The sequence below is a fragment of the Hemicordylus capensis genome, chromosome 4 (assembly GCF_027244095.1).
Source record: "Hemicordylus capensis ecotype Gifberg chromosome 4, rHemCap1.1.pri, whole genome shotgun sequence".
NCBI classification, from domain to species: domain Eukaryota; kingdom Metazoa; phylum Chordata; class Lepidosauria; order Squamata; family Cordylidae; genus Hemicordylus; species Hemicordylus capensis.
Window position 1 is genome coordinate 248,413,754 of NC_069660.1, and position 22,304 is coordinate 248,436,057.

The 22,304-nt window shown below is 43.5% G+C and overlaps 1 protein-coding gene across 2 annotated transcripts in view; it reads right to left on the reverse strand.

The window, feature by feature from the left end:
* KCTD1 (potassium channel tetramerization domain containing 1) overlaps nt 1-22,304 on the reverse strand; it is a 166,212-nt gene that overhangs the window by 141,004 nt on the left and 2,904 nt on the right. Inside the window, exon 1 of one of the 2 annotated variants that reach the window (XM_053246931.1) lies at nt 2,215-2,338. The exons of the other annotated variant lie outside the window; for it this stretch is intronic. Coding sequence (XP_053102906.1) covers nt 2,215-2,223 — 9 coding nt within the window. The 5' untranslated portion in view covers nt 2,224-2,338. Of the gene's footprint in view, nt 1-2,214; nt 2,339-22,304 lie in introns of those variants that run through there. 2 annotated transcript variants of the gene reach the window in all.

Sequence of the window (22,304 nt, forward strand, 5' to 3'; positions counted from 1 at the left end):
TGCTCTCCAGCTTCCTCCAAGCAACAGTCTCCATTTGTAATGCAGAAACATCTACAGTGGCCCCAATCCTAAACACACACCTTACCCCATGCCTATCTGCTTCAAATCAAAGAGGCCTGTCCTGGGACAGGCATTGCCCCCTCACCCCATAACTGATCTGAAAGTAGCTCCCCAGAGCCTCCAAGCATCCTCTGAGATCATGGGAAGCCCCACTGATGCTGCTTCAGTCACGTAACCAAAAAGTATTACTTTCCCCAGGTACAGTGACTGTTTGGGGGCTTGCAAGGCATGGATGGCCAGGGCTGAATCTAGCGTTATCCCATACATGTAAGTGGCACTATTCTGGAATGAGAGGGTTAAGCAGTCCAGCTTGTGCATCGTTTTGTTTGTTTTTAAGTGCTTAAGCTGTATTCATATGTTCTGGCTAAAGGAAGTTCGCTTAAGGGAATTCATCATGGTATGCACAAATGCTGGAACTCAAGTTTGCCCACAGATCTTGCGCGTTTATGGGGAGGGATTGTGGTTACTGAGCAATGAAATGAAGACAGTCTGCACTCTGCACATACTCAGAGACCCTTCATTACCGCTTCTCATACGTTCTTTTCCAAAAGCCCTAACGGCCCAAGCTCGGAAGAAATTCCGCACAATTTCACAAAGGTATTTCCTATGCCATTGGAATCCGTGAGATTTCGGTTGTAAGAAAGGCTGGGCAAAACAAGGGTCATCACGCGCTTTCTCCAGTCAACTCGAGCCGCGGAGGGAAATCCCGGCCTCGTCAAGCAAGTAGAGTTCCACCCACTGCTATTCCGAGACTCGTTTTCTACCGAGTCCCCAACCTGGCATCAACTGCAACGCCACAGGGGAGAGAGGAAGGGAAACGGTGCCATCAGCTAGCGGCCAAGTCCCTCCCTAGACGACACGCAGCCAGAGCTTCAGGAAGCCTCTCCTCCTCGTAAAGAAAACACACCGCGGCTTCCAAGACAAGACGCTCTCCCTTTAAGGAACCCGGCGTGACAGGGGCTCGGGAGGCAAGCAGAGCCGCACTACAACGCACGCTCTTGTTGACGAGAAGGGAGGAGCCGGAGGAACCCCTTTAGGGAGCCTGGCCGGTGGAGGGCAGCCGCGAGCGGCGCGTTGCAGACCGCCACAGGAGAAGGAAAGGGAGGCAGAAAGAGAGCCGGTTGGCGCCTTCTAGGAGCCCGCGCGGAAAAAGCGGATTTCGTGCCGCCCCTTTAAGAAGTCCGACGACGCTCGCGTGAAGCGGGCGAGCTCCTGCCTACCTGCTTGCTTTGAGCATTTGCTACCTTAACCAGTAGGGGGAGCAGCGCAGGCCCAAACTGTGTGGGGCCACCCAAACGAAGGGGGATGGTCCCGTACCAGGGGGAAAAAAGGGGGCGGTGACACATGGTAAGCCTGGTCCACCCGTCCGCTCGTGCACACACACAGGAGGGCGCGCGAGCAAGCCCGCCCGCTCAGTGGGGAAGCTGCCTCTGTCTGCAACAGGAAAACCGAGTGGCCCTGGGGGCAAAAGCTGAACACGCTCTCGCGCTCTGCTCTCTCATACACATACACATAATGGCGTCTCTCTCGCAGGCAGCCAGCTGGGGCGTTTGAGGCAGAAAGAGCCGCGGAACAATACTAGCCTAGCTTTCACTAGCCACTCTCTTTCCCTTGTGCTATTTGGAAGGAGAGTGGGGGAGGAGGAGAAGGACGAAGAAGAAGGGCGCGGGCGGGGAGGGGGGGGGACCCAAACCACCCCAAGCCCTCTGGGGAAAGCAATTGCAAGGCGCTCCTTTGCGCGCGCGCGGCAGCTTGGCTAATTGCAAAAGCAGAAGCTCATGGCGGCGCAGCGCAGCGGGGTGGATTGGCTGCCCCCCTTGGAAGGGGGCGGCGAGGCAGGATGAGGTTATTCGGGGTGTGTGTGAGAGAGAGATTGCTTCCAAATCAGTAGCTTGGACGATGCACACAGGGTAGGCGAGAGGGTTGCAAGGAGGGCTGGTTAGAGGCTTGCCAGCAGCCTTCCGGCCCCAGCCCAGCCCTCCACTGAAACTCGTATATCGCCCTTTTCTCAGTGTACCGGGTGGCGGGAGATCGTCTGTTTCCAGGAGTGTGCAGCGCGTACCCATTGCTTGGCACATGCGTAAAAGCGAGTTGCGCCCAGAGTCCCAGCCATACCCTCCTTCGCAAATAATAACAAACCCAGTCAGATCTTACCTGAAACATTGAAGCCACAAAGTGTGTATCTCACTCTCTCTTTTCTCTTTTTCCAAGTCCCCCTCTCTTTTTTGCCTCCCCACTTCCGATATTTCTCTCTCCCAGCAGCGATCTGCTCTCTTCGCTATACCAGGGAGAAATGCAATAGCTTGGCTAAGGTAGACAGAACAAAATACAGAGAATAGTTGCTCCAGGGGCTTTGAAACCCCTCAAGGCAAGGATCAGGATACAATTAGCTCATGTCTCTACCTCCAGTCTAAATCAATCTCCAAAATAACAGTTAAATTAAATTAACTGATCACACAGGCATAAAATTGATCTCTTTCAAAACGTGCATACATATATGTATACATACATATATCTATATATACGACATGTAATTTCCCCCCCAGATTTTTTTTTTGGTGGAAAAAACAGTCTCATTCCAGCCTCCAACTTGCTTTTTACTCTCCTCTTGCACAGAAAAGCTGATTTTAATCGTTGTGATTAGTTTTGATGTAACGTTTCCGCAGGCGATTTCTGCAAATGGATGGCGTGTTTCTTTGCCAGAAGAGGGAAAAGCAGCAGATGATGATAATTATAAGGATTGTTGGTTGTTTCCTTTTCTTTTAAAAAATTGTATTTAGATCTGTCTCTGCACTTTCCAAAGTTGACCTAACATCGTCATTGTACTGAGGTCGCCCAACTTGTTGATTAGGATGCCCTCCCGTTTTTAGTAAAGGATATGCGCTAATTTGGCAAGAGAGCAACACATTTTCTGTTCCTTTGGCTATATAACTTCCCAAATGACGTGTATAAAAATAAGCACATGAAGTCTGCTTTGCCCCAATCAAGTCTGAATCAGTGCCTGGGGGTGATACACAAACTCATTTCAAATGTTCAACCATGCAGAATTGCAAAAAGATTGAAGGAGTTCCACTGCATTTGTATTTTAAAATAGAAAAATTAAAAGAAAACAAAATCCCTGTAAACACACTCAGGAATTTACCATAGAGGATCACATGACTTTGCACACAATTGTGGCTAACTTTCCCGAATTATCTAATTAAAGTGAGAGAATACTCCCTATACATCAGTTTTCCCAAGCTGGTATGTTTGCAAACAAGACTGCACTTATTGCTTAAGAGTAACTCTATTGATTTAAGTAGGACTACTCCAAGTGCTAATGAATTTAAGTTATTATTTTTAACAGGAAGTGAGTTTAAAATCTACTGTGGCTACAATGTACACTTGATCAAAGCGATTCTCCATTGCACTCTGTCCTGCATTAACAGCATTCATACATGGCGTAAATAGCAGGATAAGCGTGAAAATGGCCGTAATACTGCTTCATTAGATGTGCTTCATTCACATCACAGAGAAAGATGGGTCTTTCCCAGCATTTTCACACCTGTATGACTACATATTTTATGCAATGGTTGAAGAGGAGATGTGTTATGCAGATTTGGTAGACACACACCTGGGAGCTTCCCTGCAAGTTTGCATACATGCTCCAATCAGAAAAGAGATGTGAACTGAGTGTTTTGTTTTCTGTAATGTGTGAATTTACTCTTAGAGCTGCCGCCTAAATTAGGATGACACCAAGCATCCTCCAGAATTGTGTAAAACTAGGATATGTGGATTTAAGTGGAAACACAGACAGATCCTAAACACATTTATTTAGAATTTCATCCTACTGATTTCAGTGAAATTTACTTAGGTCTTGGGGAAAGGTAGGGCTGCAGCTGCAATCCAGACAGTATCTTGACTTTGAAAGCAACTTTCATTTACAGTAATGTAACTTCCAAGTGCATTTAGAGTCAGATCATAAGCACCAACAGAAGAATGTGTTGTGTGGTTTGAGGCTGTTTAGGGACACATCCAAATCACTAACTACAATAGGACTATGCTATTTTTAATATGCTTTTCTAAACACTTGAACTTTAGAGTTGGAGAAGACTTTTGAGGATACCATGGACAGCAAGGAAAACAAACCAATGGATCATAGAACAAATCAATCCAGAATTTTCACTTGAGGCACAAATGACCAGGCTCAAGCTATCATACTTCGGACAAATTATATGAAGATCCAGCTCCCTTGAGAAGTCCATAATGCTGGGAAAGGTTGAAGGAAAGAGAAGAAGAGGACGACCAGCAGCAAGGTGGATGGACTCAATTACAACAGCAATGAATACACCACTGAGAGACCTTAAAGGCCAAGTGGAAGGCGGATCATCCTGGAGAGAATCTATCTATGTGGTCGCTAAGGGTCGACACCAACTTGATGGCACTTAATAATCAATCAATCAATCAATCTTAATACCTGGTGAATCATACAATACACTGTCTCACAATCCTTTATTGATAATATTCATTGTTTGATAGTTCTTATCAGTTTAAGTGCCTTGTCTACATTATTCTGCCCCACAATTTTAAATAATGTATACAAGTTAACGTTAAAGATGAATATATATATTTATTTATACTGTAGGTTATTTTTCATAAATCCGTGTGTGTGTGTGTGTGTGTGTGTGTGTGTGTGTGTGTGTGCCATGTCATATAAAACAAACTAGCCTTTTAGGCCAAAAATGTACATTAAAAGCCATTAATAGAATCCAGAAATGTCCATTAAAAGCCATTAATAGAATCAAAGGATCTAATCAAAGAAAGTTATTCGTTGGTAGGTACCACTGTAATCAGAAGCCGTACTTACATTGCAGTTTGGCTTTAAACAAAATGCTTTAGAACACTTTTCAAAACAGTTAAATAAAACGAATGGGGAGTGGGAAGAATCCCTGGTCCTCAAGGCAATTTCTGTATCACAGAAAAGAAATGACTAATTCCATGTCTTCAAGATGTAATTGAGCAAGTTAGTGAATTTTTCATACGGCAAAATCTTACAAAAAGAATTGGACTATTTTCCAAATATATCATTACTTGAATATTTAACTACACATTTATAGTAGCTAATTTATCCAGAGTAATGAGCTTAGATATTATGCATTAAAGGGGGAAACTTTAAGGTACTGAACATATATTCATTTTTTGGATCATCATTTATTTATTTATTTATTTATTTATTTAATATACTGCTCCAGAGGCTACAGGCAGTTCACAAAAACAAACAAGAACAACTATTAAAACAAGAATTAAAAATCTAACATTCAAAATTTAAAGCAATTAAAAAAATCTAAACAATTAAAAATTTAAAACTCAGAAATGGCTAAAAGCCTGGCTTAAAAAATGTGTCTTAAGGGCTCTTTTAAAGGCTTGTAAAGATGTTAAAGCATGAAAGTCTATAGGGAGTGTATTCCACAGTCTAGGAGCAACGACAGAGAAGGCCTGCTCCCGCTCCAGCCGGATGAGCTGGCAGTATATGCAGAGGGACCTATCTCGATGATCTTAATGTGAGGTGGAGATCATGTAGAAGGAGGCGTTCTCCCAGGAAACCTGGCCCTACGCTGTTTAGGGCTTTAAAAGTAATTACTAGCACTTTGTATTTTGCCTGGAAATCTACTGGCTGCCAATGCAACTGCTAAAAAAAGGTGTAATATGGTCTCTCCGAGACACCCCGGAGGCCAGTCTAGCCACTGCATTTTGAACCAATTGAAGTTTCTGAACCACATATAAAGGCAGCCCCACGTAGAGCGCATTGCAGTAGTCAGGTCTAGAGGTTACCAGAGAGTGCACCATAGTTCTGAGATCCTCCTCCTCAACCGAAGTTGATAGAAACACTCCGGGCCATAACCTCAACCTGAGAAACTAGAGTGAGGCCTGGGTCCAGAAGCACCCCCAAGTTACGTACCTGTTCCTTCGAGGAGAGAGTGCAATGCCATCTAGAACAGGAAGATCTATAATGTCCTTCAAAGTATGACCCCCCCTCACCATGAGTACCTCTGTCTTGCTTGGATTTAGCTTCAATTTATTATCCCTCATCCAGTCCATTACTGCCTGTAGGCAGGCATTTAGAGGGGCTATGTCATTTCCTGATGATGTAATGGAGAAATAGGTTTGGGTGTCATCAGCATATTGATAATACCCTGCTCCAAATCTCCTTATGATATCTCCCAGTGGATTCATGTAGATGTTAAAAAGTATCTGAGACAGGATGGAGCGCAGAGGAACACCATACAATAGCTCTCATTTCAGAGAGCAACTATCTCCAAGCGACACCATATGAAATCCACCAGAGAGACAGAAACAGAACCACTGTAAAGCATTCCCACCCCGCCCCTCATCCCACCAATTGATTCAGAAGGATACCATGGTCGATAGTACTGAAAGCCACAGAAATGTCCAAAAGAACCAACAGAGTCACACTCCCTCTGTCCATTCCTTGGTAGAGATCATCCATCAGGTTGACTAAGGCTGTCTGCACCCCATAGCCTGCCCTAAAGCCAGTTTGAAATGGATCTAGATAATAATTGGGTAACATAGCTTTTTCCATAATCTTTGTTATCAGTTAAAAATACAAAGCTATAATTCAGCTGAATTGCAGGGATTTTGAAATATTTCTATAATTAACTTATCTAAGCCAAGAAGTTGTTGGAAAGAACCAGTGGGCCATTTTGTCCAAGCCCTTGCTGCAAAGCAGGACCATCCTCCCGCCAGACCCCTAAAAATCTATGCAATCCAGACCAGTGGGCCACAAGCAAAGAGGAGGTACATCAAAAAGTTCTGTAGAGCAAATAATTCCAGTCCAGAGGACTGAAGCAAGTGGGCCAAGTTGTATACTATCTTCCTTGGAGAGATTAGCCACAATGACTTGGAAGCAAAATTCTTCCTGATCACAAGAATGTCAGAAGCATCAGCAAAACCCATCCACAAAATTTTCCAGAATGAGCTTTTTGGAGGAAAATTAATTGCATACTATTCAGTAGTCTATTCAACTATTCAATTATTGCATATTATTCAGTAGTCGCGAGTGATGGTTGTTGTGGAAGCTTATCATCCATATCTAGAGCTCAAAGCAAGTGGTCAAAACTGGGCATCTCTCACACTATTTCAATTCAATTTCACCAATTTATTGTGGAGGAATATCACTGGTTGTCTCTGTGCGAAATGTCTTCTTTAATACATTGAGTAATTGCATCCATCTCATTGGCATTTTATAGGCCCTTTCTGCACAATCCAAACTAGTGTAGCCCAGCTGCATTTTATATGTAGTAGAATACTCCTATAAGCCCTGATCATGTGAAGCTGCCTTAGACTGACTCAGACTATTGTTCCATCTAGCTCAGTTCTGTCTGACAGCAGTAAAAAACTGAACTGTCAGGGTCTCAGGAAAAGGTCTTTGCCATTACTTTCTAAAGTAAAAGTGTGCCGTCGAGTTGGTGTTGACTCCTGGCAACCACAGAGCCCTGTGGTTGTCGGTAGAATACAGGAGGGATTTACCATTGCCTCCTCCTGCACAGTATGAGATGATGTCTTTCAGCATCTCCCTATATTGCTCCTGCTTGATATAGGTGTTTCCCATAGTCTGGGAAACATGCCAGTGGGGATTCAAACTGGCAACCTCTGGCTTGCTAGTCAAGTCATTTTCCCGCTGCGTCATTAGGTAGCTGCTCATTACTCTCCACCTGACTCTTTTTTTGGAATGAGAAATCCTGGGTATTGAACCTGGAATCTTTGCATCTAAAGCAGACATGCAGTCTGCCATTGTGGCAGACTCCAGCACTGGTATCACAGTATTCTGGCCTTGAATCATGAGTCTGGGCAAATTGAAGTTATGCACAATTCTGAACAGCATGCGACAGTGGAAATCCTCTCACTCGACAGCATCTTTCATTCGTATACTCATCCTGTCCAGGTTTCCCCAATCAATCAGCAGTCCAATATCCACATGCATTCTAGTGAGTGCTCTCCCACTAGCCCCCACACCTATATACTTGTCTCTGTAGCTGATAGAAAAGTGTTCCAGTGACTGGCTGAACATGCAGTTTTCCTGCACACCCATCTCTTGGGACTTCTGAGCACTCATTTTCTCAGGATTGCTGCCATAGAAATGGCTGCTGCTGCTACTATTACTAATCACATTTCTTTTCTACCTTTTCTCCAAGGAACCTATGCACACATGGCATTTGCTCTTCCAGGGTTATCATCACAACAACCTTGGGCTGAGACATAGTGACTTGTCTAGTGAGCTTCCTTGCCGTGTGGGGATTTGAACCTATATCTTCCTGAAGTCAAACTCAGTACTGGCTGTCTGGGAATTGTTCTAGAAATGGTATGAGGATAAGGTGGCTTATGGGAAGTTAAGAAGAGAGAAAAAACATATGGATGGTGCCTGCTGGGATGCAGTAGCAGCTGTATCTTAAGGATAAGCTTTATCTTCCTAGTGGTGGCAAAAGGTAACTGGCCCTGGGAAGACCTCATTTTGTGGGGTATTTCCTCTTTTGAAATTGCTAAAATGCCCAGAGTGCTTTTTGAATAGGCAGGAGTCTTAGGTTGAAGATGAACATTTTTGTCTGGCCAACACACTAGTGGAATTACACTAGAATTAATTTGTTTTCTGATGGCAACCTCATATCTCATTCTTCTTACTATTTGACTTTGTGAGGTTGTTCCAGGGACATATCGCATATGGACTGAATGACTGAAACCCAAATTCCATTATATTTTGTTTGCGATTATCTTTGAAAAAAGACATTTTACATAAATGTGGATCATGTTAGTGAATAATCAATATTTGATGGGAAATGAACAGTAACTTTAATGAGCTTCAACAGGGAAGGGTATTTGGTTTTTAAACTTCTGCATAAACTCTCATCTGTTCTCCCTGAAAGTTAGTTATTCCTCTCTGTCACCATCTGAAATAACTGTTGGGAGGACCAGAGCTGTCCCTAGGAAGCTGGGGATGAGAGGCACTCCCACTCAGCCACATTCCTCCTTTGCCACTGCTCCTCACCCCTGCCCTACTGGATACTCAGCATGGCACTCCCTGTTAGCTGCACCCTCCGCACTCACCGTCAGTTCATGCTCCTTGCACCCTCTCTCCCTGTACAGTGAAATGAAATGAAAGGAGGGCCTCGTAGATTCAGGGTTAATTTAGTGCATCGTGCTAAAGTGTTCGATCACCTCCATCCTCCTTTGAGCAAAGAGAAAGGTGATCAAATTTCCCAGCCCTGTGTGAGCTGGATACTGAATGAGAGACCCACATGCACCCTGATTAAGTACCAGGGTGCATGTGTGCCTCTCATTTAGTAACCAACTTGTGTGGTGCTGGGAAGTAGAGGTTGCTGCTCTCTTCGCTGGAATGAGGAGGGAGGCGACTGAACTCCTTAGTGCTGCAGCAGTTCAGCATTAAGGAGTTTGATCGCCTCCATCCTCATTCCAGCAAGGAGAGCGGCAACCAAGAATGGCAACTAAACTTCCCAGCACCACACAAGCTGGATACGAAATGAGAGGCATGTGTGTGCCCTGGTGCTTAATCAGGGTGCATGTGGGCCTCTAGTTTAGTGTTTATCTTGCACGGGGCTGTGAAGTTTGTTTGCCTTAGGGATGGGCCCAGACCAGTCCGGAGGCCATTGTAAAGGCCTCCGGACCGGTCCGGACTGGTCTGGACCTGGGCGGTCTGGTTCGGGTGGGGGGGTAGCTTTAAGAGCGGCGGGAGGGCTTACTTACCCCTCCCGCAGCTTTCCCGCTCTGGTGCCGTAATTGTAGGAGTAATTGGGGCAGCAGGATACCTCCCTGCTACCCCTTCCCCACTGTCGCTGTAAAAAACTCCCAGGAGTCCTGTGCACGCACTTCACGTCTCTGTGACGTGCGCACACGCAAAGGACTCCTGGGAGTTTTTCACAGCGACAGTGGGGAAAGGGCGGCAGGGAGATATCCTGCCGCCCCAATTACTCCTACAATTACGGCGCCAGAGCGGGAAAGCGGCAGGAGGGATAAGTAAGCCCTCCCGCCGCTCTTAAAGCTACCCCCACCCCAGTGCCAGACTGCAGTTTGGCGGTTCCGTGCACACCCCTAGTTTGCCTCTCTCTTTCCTCAAAGGAAGAGGGAAGTAATTGAACTAATTAGTGCTACACACTAAATTAATGCTAATTTTCAGAAGCACTCCTTTCATTTCATTTCACTGAGCGGGGAGGAGACAAGGAGCATTGGCTGATGTGGAGTGGGGAGTGGGTGGGCCCGGCCAGAAGGCCTGGGACTGTGCAGGGCTGGGGGCAATCGTCCCACTCTCCCTGCCTAAAGGACGGGCCTGGGGAGGACAGCAGAATGTTGAAGAAAAAACTAAAGGATGCAGATTGCAGGACTTACACCCAGGGTGTAAGGGTGTTGGTTTTTATTTGCCTCTAAGCCTTTTGGGAAGTAACCATCATGGCTTTCCTCTTGAAAGATTTCATGTCAGCATGAGCTACTTTTAAAAGTTTTGCTCCATAGTTATATTCTTTTCTTGGCTGTTATACTGCAGATTAAAAATGCTTAGCAGCTAAATGATGAAAGAAAAACAAATATTTACCTGTGTTTAACATCTTGAGTAAAGATTTTGAAGGTTGAGAGCAATTGAGAGTAAATGTCTTTTCTCCAATTTTGTCATTAGTTTTCAAACGTGAAAGATTTTTTCTTTTGATTTTTTAAAAGATGCAATGGTTCTAGAAAACTTTTCCAGTTAAGTGACCTAGGAACCATAGAATGGTTATGCAGTGGTAATGCACTTGCTACTAAACAGAAGTCAGCTCTGAAAGTGCCAATGACTTGTTTTGGGAAAAACAGAACCCAGGTGGTTCTTCCCCACACAAACAATCAGATGACACCCAGTCAGATGACACCATCATTTTGGCAAGTCAAGGTGGAGGTGAAGATCTTCACATAGCAAAAGTGAGCACATAACCTGCTGTTATGGGAGAAGTTGTTTGGATATGGCCTTAGATGTTATATAATAGTTTGCTTGGTCATTTTGACTGAGTCTGCCCTGCCCTCAGAATTTTATATGGAAAAGTGTGATCTGGGCCTTGGTTATACAGCTGATGGCATTACATATTTATCGCATTATATGTCCTCCACACATCAAAGATTAAGCCCAGTAAAACACTTTAGTAGACTCTCTTTCTCCATAATGAAGGAATATTTTCCATATGGCATTCATGACATTTTCCTATCCTATTAGTGGAAAAGGTTTGCTCTGTGTATTTTATTTATTTATCTATCATATCTATGTATACCACTTTGGGAACTTTTGTTGAAAAGCGGTATATAAATATTTGTTGTATTTGTATGCTTGCTAATTAAAATGTATGCAAATTTCCCATTAAAGGGAACTGTGTCTAAGTTTAAAACAATGGGCTAGGAAGCAGCACTTCCCCCTTAAAACCCCAACCAACCCACCAACCCAAACAATCCTGGTTTGGGAAGCTTAAAATTGGCCCAGTGACAACATAGTGTGTATATATGTTGCTAAATAGCAAGTCTTTCAATCTGGTCTTTATTGAAATCCCAGCATTCTGATTCTACATGCATTCAGTGTGTCTCAAGTTTGGTTCAAAGGCTCTTACATAGTTTGGGTTTATGTGACAGATGGTTCTAATTAAAGGTTGCAATCAGGGCTGGCCCTTGCTAAGCTGGCACTGCAGACAACATACATTTTGCTCCTGCCTTCAGGCTTTGGTGAAAGCAACTTAAAGTGGCTTCTCAATTGATACTAGTGACCCCACACAACAAGAATCTTCAGTTAACAAGTTACTTCCCCCAAACAAACACCAACATGAGTTTCTTTCTTTTTTTAGAATTGCCTGGCTGGCCATATGGAAAAAGAAGGATCTGGTGAGAAGCCAAGAGCTAGGAAATGAGAAGGGAGATTCCGTGGAGAAGGAGGATTAAGATCTAAGGACATGGAAGGGTGTCCCAACCCAGGTCTGGCCCTGGAGATGATAATGATGACAGGTCTGGTCTAAAAACCTTGGAGATCTTGGAAGCTTAGAATGAGAGGATTTTCTCTCATGCAGCCTAACCCAGGCTAGGGAAGCCCAGCCTGGGTTAGGCTGTGTGCGAGAACTGCCGAACCCGGTAGGGCAGCACCGCCTAGCCCTGCTTTCTACCCTGGCTTTTAGCTGGGGTTAAGGGTGAGAGTGTGTGATTAACCCCATCTCTGGGATCATGTGTTCACTCGGGCTGTGTTCTTCAACTTGAGTAGACACAGAGATGGGTGCCTAGAGCGCCCATCTCCCAGGGCATCTCATCAATTCACTGTGCTTGTGATGCGGTGCATTGTGGGATATCTGGAGACAGGATGCGTCATCCTGGCCTCCAGTGCTCCACGCTGCATGGCAAGGATCATCTGGGAGTGCAGCCCATGCTCCCAGCAACTTCTGTAATTGTCGGGGGTGAGGTGTGGGGAGAAGGTAAGTTGGACCAGTCTTCCTCCCTGCCTGCCGCTCATGTGAATGGCCTCTGAGAGGCTATTGTCCAATTCCAGTTGATAGAATGAGGTCTGTTTACAGGACAAGAACTGTGAGCATAACTTTTGGGGTATAAATTGTATATTTCATTAGTTGGGGGGCTGTTTCATATTTTGTGCATGAAAATAAACTATATTGTATCTGAAGGCAGTTCTGTATGTAGTACAATCTGTCTTGTTTGCAGTTCATCTGGTATAGAACCACTTAGTTTTGCTTCGCTGTCCTATTGCCTGAACCAGAACTGTTCATGAGCTACCCAGTAATGCAATAGAGGTGCCTTCAGGGCACTATATAAATTTATGTAAGTGTATCTCTTTGTGCATCCTTTGGGTGTTAGAACCTCTCTTAGCTTAGCTAACCATAAAAATGACTGCTACATAATACCTATATAGGTACAGAGTAAAAGTCCCCCTCCCCTCTTTTTAAACAAACTAGATGTGTTTTCCGAAATGTAATCCATATCCTGTTTGGTAGCTTTATGGTTAAACTAAGTAAACAAATTAATAGTGAACATGGAAGGTTATACTGTTTTTCAGCAAACATAAGGCAGGAGAACAAGTAACGGTAACTGCACTGATAAGTTATATGGAGTCTTAATATTCTGTTGTAACCTTTAGTAGAACAAAGGTAAGAGAAGCAATAAATTGACAAGAGTTCTGGGTTTTGAACCACCTGGAATCCAAAATCATCTGGATCTGATTGATCTTCTTTGGACAGAGTGGGAAAGATGATTTCACCTTTTATAATAAAAAGGGATCAGCTTGGAAAAACATGGCAATACATTTTTGTCACTGCTAAACATTTAGGAAATGTACCTTTGTTATGGGAACGGTATTGACAAAAAGAATGATTGAAGGCACATAATGTTGAAGCTGAGCAGGTTCTGCCCCCAAGTACTTTCTGGACAAGAGATTGCCGGAGGACCATGTGCAACTCACTTTGAGCTCTTTGGAGAAAAGGCAATAAGGCCAGCCTTACAATTAGGCAGAGGGTGGAAGCTGCCTCAGGCAGCACGTTACAGCCTGGTAAATCATCAATCATTGCATTTATTATTGTACTTGGATCACAGATGGGGGCTGCCATTTAGGTTTTCTGCCTCAGCTGCCAGAATGTCTTGGGTGGTCTCTAAAGAGCAGAAGAATCACAAACAGATAAACAAACAGGCGTCATGTTCCAGAACCAGCATTCCCATCTTGATAGATACTATAAGAGGAGCTTTAAAGGCATATCCATTGTGTAGAGCCTTTTGCAGAGCAAGTGAAATTCAGGAAGGTAGCATGCAGGGTATGCACATGGAAGGCCTATCACAAATACAACATTTCCTGACTTTGTGCTGCATTAGGCTTGCAGTGCTTGTTTGGTTGGTCTAGATGGCACAGGCAGGCATGCCTTAGAATGAGGATAATGAGGCTATGGGCACACCACAGCTGATTTGCACTGGCACTGAGCTCCAGTTAATTCCAGTGCAGGATGACCCTTCCTACAATGGTAAGGTCTATTAGCCAGAGGCGTATCTAGGGAAAATAGCGCCTAGGGCAAGCACGGAAATTGCGCTCTCTGTCCAAACATCTGACACCCATCTTTCAGATAACTTTACCATAATATCAGCTGAAAAATACAAGTCAAGCTCGTTAATCTTTTAATCTTTCAAAAACTATATAGCAGTGGATGTAGCCAGACCAAGAAATGCTGGAAAACTACAAATTCAGTATGCTGGGGCTCATGAAATACCCAAATACTATGTGGAGGTGTATTTGGAAAACTAAACAGAAGTGCCTGTCTAATTCACTACTATGCATTGTAGCTTCACTATTACATAGGTTTTAAAAATAAATGGAGAATTTGACTTTTCCCAGATACTCTGAAAATAATTAAAGGATATGCAGAGTAAACTGTGTCACTGCTTGGAATATATTCTAGTCTTTCAGAAAGACAGTTAAAATGAGAGAAAGAGAGCAAGAAACTCCCAGTGGGCCTTAATACTAAGGATTTCACACTGATTAAAAGACAAACTCACCATTAATAGCCATATTATTAAGACATCACATTTAACTCACTTATCACAAGAAGCAAAGTAAGAGCAAATGAATACAATCCTAGCTCATAAGCGTCAGCTCAGTATTCACAAGCCCTGATTTAATAAGACAGGGTATGGTTGAGTATGAGAACCAGCTGAAAGGGATCAGTATATCTAGTGTATAAAAGAGAGCAGAGAACAATGAAAGAGTGGTCTTGCTTTGACACAGTGCCAAACTGAATATGTGTACAGTGACATATATAATTACCTATAGCCCCTTCGGGGGGCTTCCTAATGGCCAGGGGGTGGGATCTGCAAAGGTTCCCCCTCCCCCTGCCAGCCTCGTAATTCACCGCCACAGCCCGTCCCAGGCTGATTTTCGGGCCTGCAAAGATCGGTGTCGTGGCCATTTTGGAGGCTGTCACGCATGCTCAAATGGCCTCTGTGAGGCCTGGTATAACCTAGGGCCTTGTAGAAGCCATTTGAGTATGTCTAGTGGCCATTTTGTTTTTGGCAGCCATTTAAAATAAAATTTCATTTTAAAAAATGGCACCTCCCTTCGAGTGTTGCCCGAGGCACATGCCCTGCCTGCCCTACCATAGATATGCCCCTGCTAACAGCAGCAAGCCTAAGGGGGAAACCAGTGATGAAAGACAAGGGCAAACCCTCTTAAACATAACCTTCCCTCATCCATACCTTGTGTCCTGGTGTGGGGAGATGGTCACCTTGGAAATCCAGGGACATCTTCCACTGACATGTTCTCATAACTGTCTTCAGTGAAGCAATGGTATTATTTTTCATAATATTCATTTCAACAACTAGGTTCTCAAAGTGGCTTACATAGCAAAAGAAATAAGAAAAATAAACCATGAGGCCTGTTTGCAAAGGCCTCACTATTTAAAAAGAAACAAGGGAGATACCAGCAACAGTAACTGAAAGGGATGCTATGCCTGGTTGAAGAGGGATAGTTGTTCTTCCCTTGTCGACTATGAGGGAACCACCACCAGCCTGCTTTCCAAACTGGTGGCTGATTACAGGGTCCTCTTATAGTAGGAGTTCCCAGCTTTGGGTCACCAGATGGTGGGCTACAAGTTCCATCATCCCAGCTACAATGGCCATTGTGGCTAGGGATGATGGGAGTTGTAGTTCAACAACATCTGGAGATCCAAGGCTGAGAACTCCTGTCCTAGAGGTAGGGGTCAGGAAGTAGACCCAACAGCTGAGGTAACTGAACATTTGGTTTGGCTGAGAATCCCATCTGTCAACCTACAGCTATGTGCTCATCTGGTTAAGAGTTAAGTCTATCACCATGTACTTTTCTATGGATAGCATACACCTACCATTTTGTTGCAGCTATTAATGAAGGTATCAGTCAAGCAAAACTCCTTAAGGGTGGGCACCTTCATTTGGTGGTGGTTGTGATGGTGTGTGAACATGTGATTAAAGATTTCTAACCCATTCTGTTCGGGTTCTTATGTAATACTATTCACTGTGGCATATGACACCTGAGATCATCTCTAAACAAATGTATGTAATGGGACAGCCTTAAGGTTATGCATTCAACATTAACTGTCACATTTTTTGTCTTGGACGTGATTAATCATGCAATATTAATGTAGAATCTTTTCTCTGGATGGCTTTGCAGTTCCTGACAGACTGCAAATGGAGGAAAGGCATTGAATGCTCACACTGCAATATGCTATGTGTACTCCATAAGATGAATCAAAAATATTTGTCCAGAAAACCACTGGGCTATTATGCTTCATTCCTCACTGCAGGTCACCTTCTGAACAACAAAGCTATTGGGATTTGGTTCAGGATCAGGAGTTACCCTCGTTGATACCACTTCCCTGGTTCATCTAGTCTATTTTGGACTCTCTTTCTCAGCCTCCATAATCTCAGATCCTTTAACTAGAGATGCCAAGGGTTGATCTTGGAATCCTATATACACATACAAAACACTTATGCTTTGCCACTGAGTTTTTGTTCAGAAATATTGTGCCTTTTCTAAAACAATGTTTTCCTTTTCTGTGATGAACTGACAGCTTTTTCCTGCTTAACAGTTTGGGATTTATTCTTTAGTTTTATTTTATTTTATTTTGTGCAGAGGTATACCAACCATCTGCTCCTTTAATATGGTGCTCTTAAATAGCTGCAGGCAGAATGTGTGGATTGAACTTTTTTTTTTTTTTTTTACTTTGCCCTTGAGATTGCTAACTAATTTGCTCCTTTCTACGGCTTGATCTTTAAGGGCGTAAAACTCACTGTGAACTCCGTAGCAAAATTCCTATTGATCTTAATGAACAAGGCAACTTTTAAAAGTTTATTCTTGCATCCAACCCAATAAGGGCAGTGTCAGATTACTCTTCTTCATAGCAGTTCTGTGCTGAACTTTTATCTTTCCCTCAGTTTATTTTCAAACCAAAAGCAGGCTTAGGAGGCTGTGGTCTTGAATGGCTGATGGGAGTTATTTAACCTGTTTTCATTTGGCTGTTTTTCCGACTCAAAATTCCCCCTCCAAGGCAGGTATCCATATATTTTAATTTGGTGGGAGGGGGGGAGCAGCTGAAATGTGCCAGGTACTGCTGGTGTGATAAACGAAGCAGTGGTATTGAGGTGTTAAGCCCTGCTGCCACTGCATCACCCTTGCTGATGCTGCAGTGCAGTGGCAAGGCCACAGGCAAAAGAGCCCAGGGGCCTTTATGCACAGCAGGTTTTACCGCGAGTTTATAGGAACTCAAAGTTGTCCCAAAATACCGACACAAATAGTAGATTTTTTTAAAAAATCCCGGATATAGATTGGGTTACATTCTAATGCACAGTGAAAAACCCAAATTGTGTGTGAACTCAGGGACTTTGGGGTAGATCTAGCCAATATGTGAACATACCCCCTCCATTCCAGAGGCAAGTTAAAGGGCTCCAAAAGCCCAGTGTGAAAAGCTTCCAGGCAGGGTGTTGCGGAAGAGAACCCACTGCTACCTCCCATTGTGAAGACATTAAAAGGGGTGGAGGAGGGGTCCCACTTGCCACGCTATCACAAGGATAGAGTCACAGCTGAAACAGTCACAGCTGTTATTGGATAGTTCTGACAGTATTACAGCAACCTTTGTTGTTTTGCAGGGCTGTATGCTTTTGAAGATCTCCATTCATTAGGTATGGCAACCTAAACATTCTGCTTGTAGTAGACAGCCAGTTCTTATGGTTGCTGTGTCCAGGCAAGGTGCATTGGCCCAACCCCTTCCCTAAGGAAGGCTCTGTTCCTTAAAGGAGCTTTGCTTTATTTATTTATTTTTTTGAGGTGCTGGTTCTGGCAGAGCTTGAGGGGCCTCTACTAGGACTGACAGGTCCTCAGAGGACTCCTCCACATCAGAGAACAAAGGCAGGGCTGTGTCCTTCCGTTATGGTAGATGTGCTAGCTCTGGCTTCCCTGGTGACCGTGTGGGAGGATCCCAGTAGCATGGGGTCACCCATTGGTCATGGGATCTTCCTGCCCTCTCATCTCCAGAATTCTCCCCTGAACACTCCCAGTTCTACCCATTTCCCCCCTTGAGGTGTCATTGCCTCTACAGCATAAGGCTTCCACCAGTTGAGCCTTTTGTTGGTACAGCAGCATTACTGAACTGGTCTACATTTACTAGGCCAGCACAAGCATAACTCTGTTCCCAAGGGGATTTGGTTGTGTTCCTGCAGCTGCCCAGGCAGTGTAGCTCAATGAGAGGCTCAAGCTGCAAGTCCTATATTTACCTTGGAAAGCTTTAACTTACTATGCAAAGTTGTTGTTTAAACTAACAAACTTTGGTCATATATTATGGATAGTGGCTGATATCCTGACTCATGCTGTACACGTACAGCCAAAAGAAGCATGCAGGCAGCAGATGTATTCCTCCTTCAGCAGCATCTGTGGTTGCAGGGAGGATTTTGGCCAGTGTCCCCTTCCCTCAGAAGGGCTCTGTGCAAAATACAAATATGTCCCTGAGGGTCACACAGGATCACCAATCAGTCCCCTCTGTGCAAGCTTCTGTGCTCCTGAGATGGGAATGCATTTGCTGCGTGCCTGCTGCTTTTGGCTGTGCATGCACAGTATTGATTAGAATGCCAGCCGGCCACCCATTTTAACATAACACTTATATTAAAGTACTCCATTTATTTTACTTCCATAAATAATATGTTCTTAATTGTGGAAAGCATTGTAGTTTGGAAATTATTAAGTTAATATGTAATTGCTTGCATTATTCAGGTTTTCTCCAGCTGTTAATCAGTATTAACAGCAGTCATGTAGGAACCCCATGACTGCCTCTCTAATCCTGAGAAGTGCTGGTGCCAATAGTAGTAAACCAGAGGTGATTATGGAAGAAAAGGGACATTCTCAAATGGGCGGGACTATGAGATGGGGTGGCATCCTGGCTTGTCCACTCCTTAGGACTAGTCCTGGTGATACACAGGAGGAGGAAAGGTACAGTGTAGGGCCACGGCTGCACAACTCAAATGCCCTGGTGGGCTGAAACCAACCATGACTTGGTGTGGGGGGCCCGAAATCACATTTCAAACAAACAAATTAATAAATGTCTAATAATTTAAAATAATTAATAATTGATTTCATTTATTTTTAATTTAATTTACATTTTGTATAGCTAGGGGAGAGTGGGCCTGTGCTTACCCTCCCTCCCGGCAGCTCCATCCCCTTGCCCAACAGGTTGAAGGACAGTAAGATGGCCCTGGGAGACTGGCTGGGGGGTCAGGGCAGCAGGAGGGTGGTGAGATAGCGCAGGGCTGTGAGGTGAGGGGCAGGGGCGCTGCCGCTGTGCACTGCCAGCCACTTCCCCGTTGCCATTCACCCTTACTCTCCAGCCCTTCTGCTACTCTCAGGGTCTGAAGCTGGCCCTGGCAAGTGGGCAGGGGAAAGGGCAGCCGGCGAGGTGATGAGGTGGAGCACTGCTGTGAGACCGCACTGGATGTGCCACTGCCTTGCCAGCTCACTGCCACCAATCCCCTGGCTTCCAAACTCCTCTGTTGCCATCTGGGCTGGGAGACTGATGAGAATGAGTCTGAGGGGAGACTGATGGGAATTGTACACCACATTCTGGAATGCACCTTGGCCGTGTGCATGCCTGCCAATTTTTGAGAAATTTCAGCAGAAGATAGAGGCTCTTCTTGCTTACCTCACAGACTTTATGTCCTTGTCCCCACTAATTTATCGATATTGTATTTGCTTTTATTCATCTAATATTCCTAAATTTTGTTTGTTTATTCAATTTATATACTGCTCTTTCTGAAGTGGCTCGAGGTGGTTTACGTTAAAATAAAAAACACACAGAATAAAACAATTAATTAAAAAAATTTAAAACCAGATTAAAACTAAAATTAAATCTAGATATTAAAAGCCAGACTAAAAAGATGGGTCTTTAAGGCTCTCCTGAAGGCCTCCAAGGAAGTTAATCCTCTTATATCCATGAGGAGCATGTTCCACAACCCAGGGGTGACAATTGAGAAGGCCCAATTCCAGATCACCACCAGATGAACCAGATAATTGTGTGCTAAAAGCAAAATATTTAAGATGCTCCATATTAACAAATGCTAGGGTTGAGCAACAGATCAAAACATTTTTCTGATATGTTGTAAATTCTACTCTATGTCTGATTAGCATACTGGAAAGGAACTAATTAAAAATGAATTAGGAAACTTTACTCAAGATGAACACATCTTGATAGCTCAGATCTAAAATATTGCAAACTTACTTAATAATTGTTGATCTGAGCTATCTAGCATTACAAATTTAGAAAATTATATTCACATGCAAAGGAGCTACAAAGCCTGAAATGGAGCTGAGGTGTGTATGTGTGTGGTTTTTTGTGGTGGTTGTTGCATTGATCTAGCAAGCGCTCTATAGACAATTCACTTTAGTTGACAATAAGATTGCTTAGGAAACTATTGTGATCGTGAAACTGACTGCGTGATGAGCATACTGTGGAAGTCAACCCATACTTTATAATCTGTGCTTCAGCATGGTTTTGCTTGGAGTGTTTTCTATGATGGTGTGAACGTTGGAGTGGATGTGCAGTAGGACTGTGTTAGTTTAATTTGGATCATGTGGAAACTTGTGTAATGTACAGGCTGTTCACTGTGAGCAGAAAGTCTCCAGTTTAAATCTTTCCATAGCTGTGTTAGCAGCTTTAACTTGCCTTAGAGGCAAGCCTCTTTCCCTCAGTCTCAGCACTCTATATGCAAGATGAGGATAATCATTACAGGGTTGTTGTAAGGATTACTGAGGTAATATATTTGAAGCATTTTGAGCAATCAAAAGTGCTATTAAAATTCTAGTATAGTAATTTCTAGGAGCTTTCTCAATCAGTAAATTTAAATTTTTCCAAATTTTTGGTTCAAATGAAAAGCGATTTAGATCGTTGGGCTATGATCCCATTGAGTATCTAGGGAAAATAAATGTGGTTAAGATGAATCTAACACTGAGGCTCATATATATTTTAAGAGGTCTTCCAATTCATATACCTTCATCATATTTTAAGCAAGTCTGTAAATTAGTCAGTGACTTCTTATGGCAAGGACACCCACCCAGATTTTCACTTCATAAACTTCAACTACCTATTGAAGAGACAGTCACCTTAAGTGGTGCAGCGGGGAAATGCTTGACTAACAAGCAGAAGGCTGCTGGTTCGAATTCCCGCTGGTACTATATCAGGTAACAGCAATATAGGAAGATGCTGAAAGGCATCATACAGTGCAGGAGGAGGCAGTGGTAAACCCTTCCTATATTCTACCAAAGAAAACCACAGGGCTTTGTGGGCACCAGGAGTCAAAATTAACTTGATGGCACACTTTACCTTTACCTTATCTATTGAAGAAGGCAGGTTTAACTTTCCACATTTTCAAGCTTATCATTGGGCATTTATTCTATCTTCAGTCTTAGGGTGGAACAATAAGGCTCAGGTTTCAGTCATGTCTTGGGCACAGCTTGAAAGTTATTATTTGTCCCCACTGAAATCTTGGCAGGTGGGGTCATCATTTGTTCGTCGATCTAGGTCAGTAGTACATATATGCAAGGTATATATGGAGAACTCTGGGATCTGAACTTTATTTTTATCCTTTGCAGCATTGAAAGTTTATGTTGTAAGAGAATCCCTGTTTGGAGATAGCTTATACATCTTTTTATTGGGCTAACTGGGCTTCCCAAAATGTCATTACATTGTCAGCCATTTTGGAAGGGTGGTATAGAAATTAAAACAAACAAACAAACAAACAAACTAGATCAATTGATTTCTTCTGAAGTTTCTTTTAAATCTTTTGATACTAGAACAGAATTTGATTTATCTTTAAATGCTTGCTGGCAGCTTCTTCAGCTAAAGCATTTACTATCACTGCTTTTTGGTCCTGATGCGAATGTAGCTTCCGAAATGCCATTTCTTTTACTATTTTTTATTAGACCTGGAACGTCTATTGGATGCACCTAAGCCTGTAACCTTGCTCTATTAGAAGCTTAAAGACATTGATAAGATTGATCTGAAATCTTTGGAACAATGATCTTGAATACCTGTTGTATCCAGGACCCACAAGAGATAGGATCCACAAAATCCTTTACTGTAAGCAGTCTCTTAAGACAGTACAGCCATCAGAAGCTGAGCAAGCAGTCAGTCAAGCCAAAGCAAGAAGACTGCTCTCTCATTGTTCTCTACTCTCTTTTA